The sequence below is a fragment of the Nannospalax galili genome, unplaced genomic scaffold, assembly GCF_000622305.1.
Source record: "Nannospalax galili isolate Female #2095 unplaced genomic scaffold, S.galili_v1.0 scaffold2931, whole genome shotgun sequence".
In the NCBI taxonomy this organism is placed as follows: Eukaryota; Metazoa; Chordata; class Mammalia; order Rodentia; family Spalacidae; genus Nannospalax; species Nannospalax galili.
The window spans coordinates 126,060-129,704 of record NW_008329811.1 but is presented as its reverse complement, the minus strand read 5'-3'; the positions used below and the strand labels follow the sequence as shown (position 1 = coordinate 129,704).

Sequence of the window (3,645 nt, the reverse complement as noted above, 5' to 3'; positions counted from 1 at the left end):
GAATATGGAAATGTCATTAAGGCTGGGCCTGATGGCACATACCTTTAATCCCAGCAGTCAGGAGGCAGAGAGATATAAATCTCTGTAAGATCAAGGCCAACCTGGTCTACACAGCAAGTTCTAGGCCAGCTGGGACTATAGGAAAGCCACATCTCAAAAAACAAAACAAAACAAAAAAATGTCATCAATAATTATTTTAATTATTGGAAACATTTAGAGTTTGGAAATTATGATTATCGTGATGACTATGAGATCAATTAGTACACAAAACTGGTCATAGTTATGTGCTCATTTTTATTTGGAATATTAAAGTATCCTATTATTTTTGCATTACAGCTATTGCAGTAGGGTAATGCCTGGAAACAATCAAACTGTGATCTCAGAGTTCCTCCTCCTGGGCCTGCCCATCCCACCAGAGCACCAGCATCTGTTCTATGCCCTGCTCCTGGCCATGTACCTCACCACCATCCTAGGCAACCTTCTCATCATTGTCCTCATTCAACTGGACTCCCATCTCCACACACCCATGTATTTGTTTCTCAGCAACCTATCCTTTTCTGACCTCTGCTTTTCCTCTGTCACAGTGCCCAAATTTTTGCAGAACATGCAGAGCCAAGTACCATCCATCCCCTATGCAGGCTGCCTGACACAACTTTATTTCTTCTTTCTTTTTGGAGACATGGAAAGCTTCCTCCTTGTGGTCATGGCCTATGATCGCTATGTGGCCATCTGCTTCCCTCTGCACTACACCAGCATCATGAACCCCAAGCTGTGTGTGTGGCTGGTGGTGCTGTCCTGGGTGCTGACCACATTCCATGCTATGTTGCACACCCTGCTCATGGCCAGATTATCTTTCTGTGAGGACAACGTGATCCCCCACTTTTTCTGTGATATATCTGCTCTACTCGAGCTGGCCTGCTCTAATACCATTACTAATGAGGTGCTTATGTTCATCATGGGTGGACTCAACATTGTTATCCCATTCATACTCATCACATTGTCCTATGCACGAATTGTCTCCTCCATCCTAAAGGTTCCATCTACTCAGGGTATCCATAAGGTCTTCTCCACCTGTGGCTCCCACCTGTCTGTGGTGTCACTGTTCTATGGAACAGTTATTGGCCTCTACTTATGTCCATCAGCTAACAATTCAACTATGAAGGAGACTGTTATGGCTTTAATGTACACAGTGGTGACTCCTATGTTGAACCCCTTTATCTACAGCCTGAGGAACAGAGACATGAAGGAAGCCCTGAGAAGAGTTCTGTTAAATAAGAGAATCTCTTTATAATGGTAATACACCTAGGATATTTACCTACTTTTATCTAATAAATGTATTTATGTGAATATTACATTTTTTTTCCATTTAGTTTTCATTGGGACCACAGGGGGCATTATAGGGAGGCTAGTGAACTTTATTTAAATTTTTCATTTATTTTTACTGAATTTTTGCAATTTTCATACAATATACTTTGATGATGTTTAGATCCCCTCCCTTATTTGTACCTCCATCCACTATGCCCCCTGCCCAATTTGATGCACTCTCATATATCTAACATGGACTGTAGAGTTGATCTATACATGAATTCCCTCCCAATAAATGGGACTTAATTCCAATTAGGTAACTGTTGATTGCCCCCCAAGATAAAAGTACCACTACTGCACCAATAGCGATAGTGTGCTGGGCTAGTCATTGTTGGTTATTAGGCTTACAGCTGGGTAGGCACCATTGCTTGGTTTTATCCCTTAGCAGCTTACACAGTATCCTCTGAAACCATAAGAACTAGTCTTTTAGGAGGACTCTTTCAATTCAGATCCAGTTCAATTGTTCCAATTCCTGTGTATGAAGTGTAACCTATCTTCAACTATAAGGTCTTACCTTCAAGCTCTAGGAGTCAAACAAGAACTGCATTTAAAGTGTCCCAGAGATTTGTTGTGTTATATTCTCATTTTTATTTAGTTCCAGGAATATATTTTCTTTCTTAAATCATTCTTTGTCCCATTCATCACTCAAGAATATGTTGTTTAATCTCCATGAGTTTGTATAGTTAATAGAACTTCTTTTGTTGATTTTAAGCTTTACTGAATTTTTGTCTGATAGAATGTGTGGAATTATTTCAGCTCTTTGTATTTTTTGACATTTGTTTTGGGTCCCAGTATGTGGTCACTTTCTGAGAAACTTGCATCATCTGCTGATTAGAAAGTGTATTCTTGGGATGTCTGTTAGGTCCAACTAATGTAACATGTCATTTAATTCAGATGTCTCTGTTTATTATTCATCCAGTTGACCTCTATTTTGGAGACAGTGCAGTATTGAATTCACCCACTGTTACTGAGTTAAGGTTGATCTGTGTTCTATACTCTTATAGGACTGTTTTTATGAAATTGGGTGCGCCCGAGTTTGGTGCATATATGTTCATGATTGTAATATCTTCTTGATTGATTGTTCTTTTGATTAGAATGAAGTGACCCTCTTCAACACTTCTGATTAGTTTTAATTTGAAGTCTATTTTGTCAGATATTAGAATTGCAACACCTGCTTGCTTCTTAGAGCCATTTGCTTGGAACATTTTTTTCCATCCTTTTACCCTAAGATGAAATGAGTTTTTTGAAGACAACAAAAAGTTGTATTTTCCTTATTAATCCATTCCACTAACCTGTGTCTTTTGACTGAGGAGTTGAGGCCATTGATATTTATAGTTATTATTGAAAGTGTGTGTTTGTTACCATCATTTAAACTTGTTTGTGTTCTTCGTCCTATTTTGTGTTTCTATTCTTATACCTCTCTTTGTTTTCTTTCTGTAACCTCTTGGGTATACTCATTCCTGTCTTCAGTCCTGTAGGCCTGGTTTGTTGGACAGTCTATTTATGTCATGGAAAATTTTCCATTCCCCTTCAACATAGAAAGTTTTGAATAAAGTCTTTGTGGTTGGCATCCATGGTCCTTTAGAACTGGAAATATTTTGGTCCAGGATCTTCTGACTTTTGTAGCTTGCATTGAAAAGGCAGTTGTGACAGCTTGAGGGAGTGGGTTCAGACCTCCATCGGTATAGCAGCTCAGATCACAGCAGACTGCCAGAGAGTGCCTAGTTCTGTCTTCTCCTCTGGCCTCCATCTAACAGAGGGCCTGAGAACCCAGAGGTCTGTCTGAGAGCCCCCAGATCCTGAGTTCATGTGGTGGTGAGATTCCCTTAATTGTGCCATACCCATCCCCCTACTTGGGGTTTTTTGAGGCCCCTCCCAAGGCCCCAGGGCAGATCTGGCTTTGATAGGCTAAGACTGAGATCCTAGCAGACAGCCTGAGAGGGTGGGTTTGGACCCACATCAGTGTAGCAGGCTCGAATCTCAGCAGGCCACCAGAGACTGCTGAGCTCTGGCCTCCATCTAACAGAGGGCCTGAGAACCCAAGGGACTTCCTGAGAGCCCCCGGATCCTGCCTCCACATGGTGGTGAGCTTCCCCTAATTGTGCCATACCCATGGCCCCTACCTGGGGTTTTGTGAGGCCCCTCCCAAGGCCCCAGGGCAGATCTGGCTCTGGTAGGCTAAGGCTGAGATCCTAGCAGACAGCCTGAGAGGGTAGATTCAGGCCTCCATCTGTGCAGGGACTCGGATATCAGCAAACCACAGAGAGTGCCCAGTTCTGG

The 3,645-nt window shown here is 41.9% G+C and overlaps 1 protein-coding gene across 1 annotated transcript; it reads left to right on the top strand.

Moving 5' to 3' along the window:
- Nucleotides 1-352: 352 nt before the first annotated feature.
- Nucleotides 353-1,291, top strand: LOC103741201 (olfactory receptor 1468-like). Its single transcript, XM_008841940.1, has one exon. It carries the CDS (start codon nt 353-355, stop codon nt 1,289-1,291), a length of 939 nt encoding a protein of 312 aa, XP_008840162.1.
- The last annotated feature ends 2,354 nt before the right edge of the window (nt 1,292-3,645 follow it).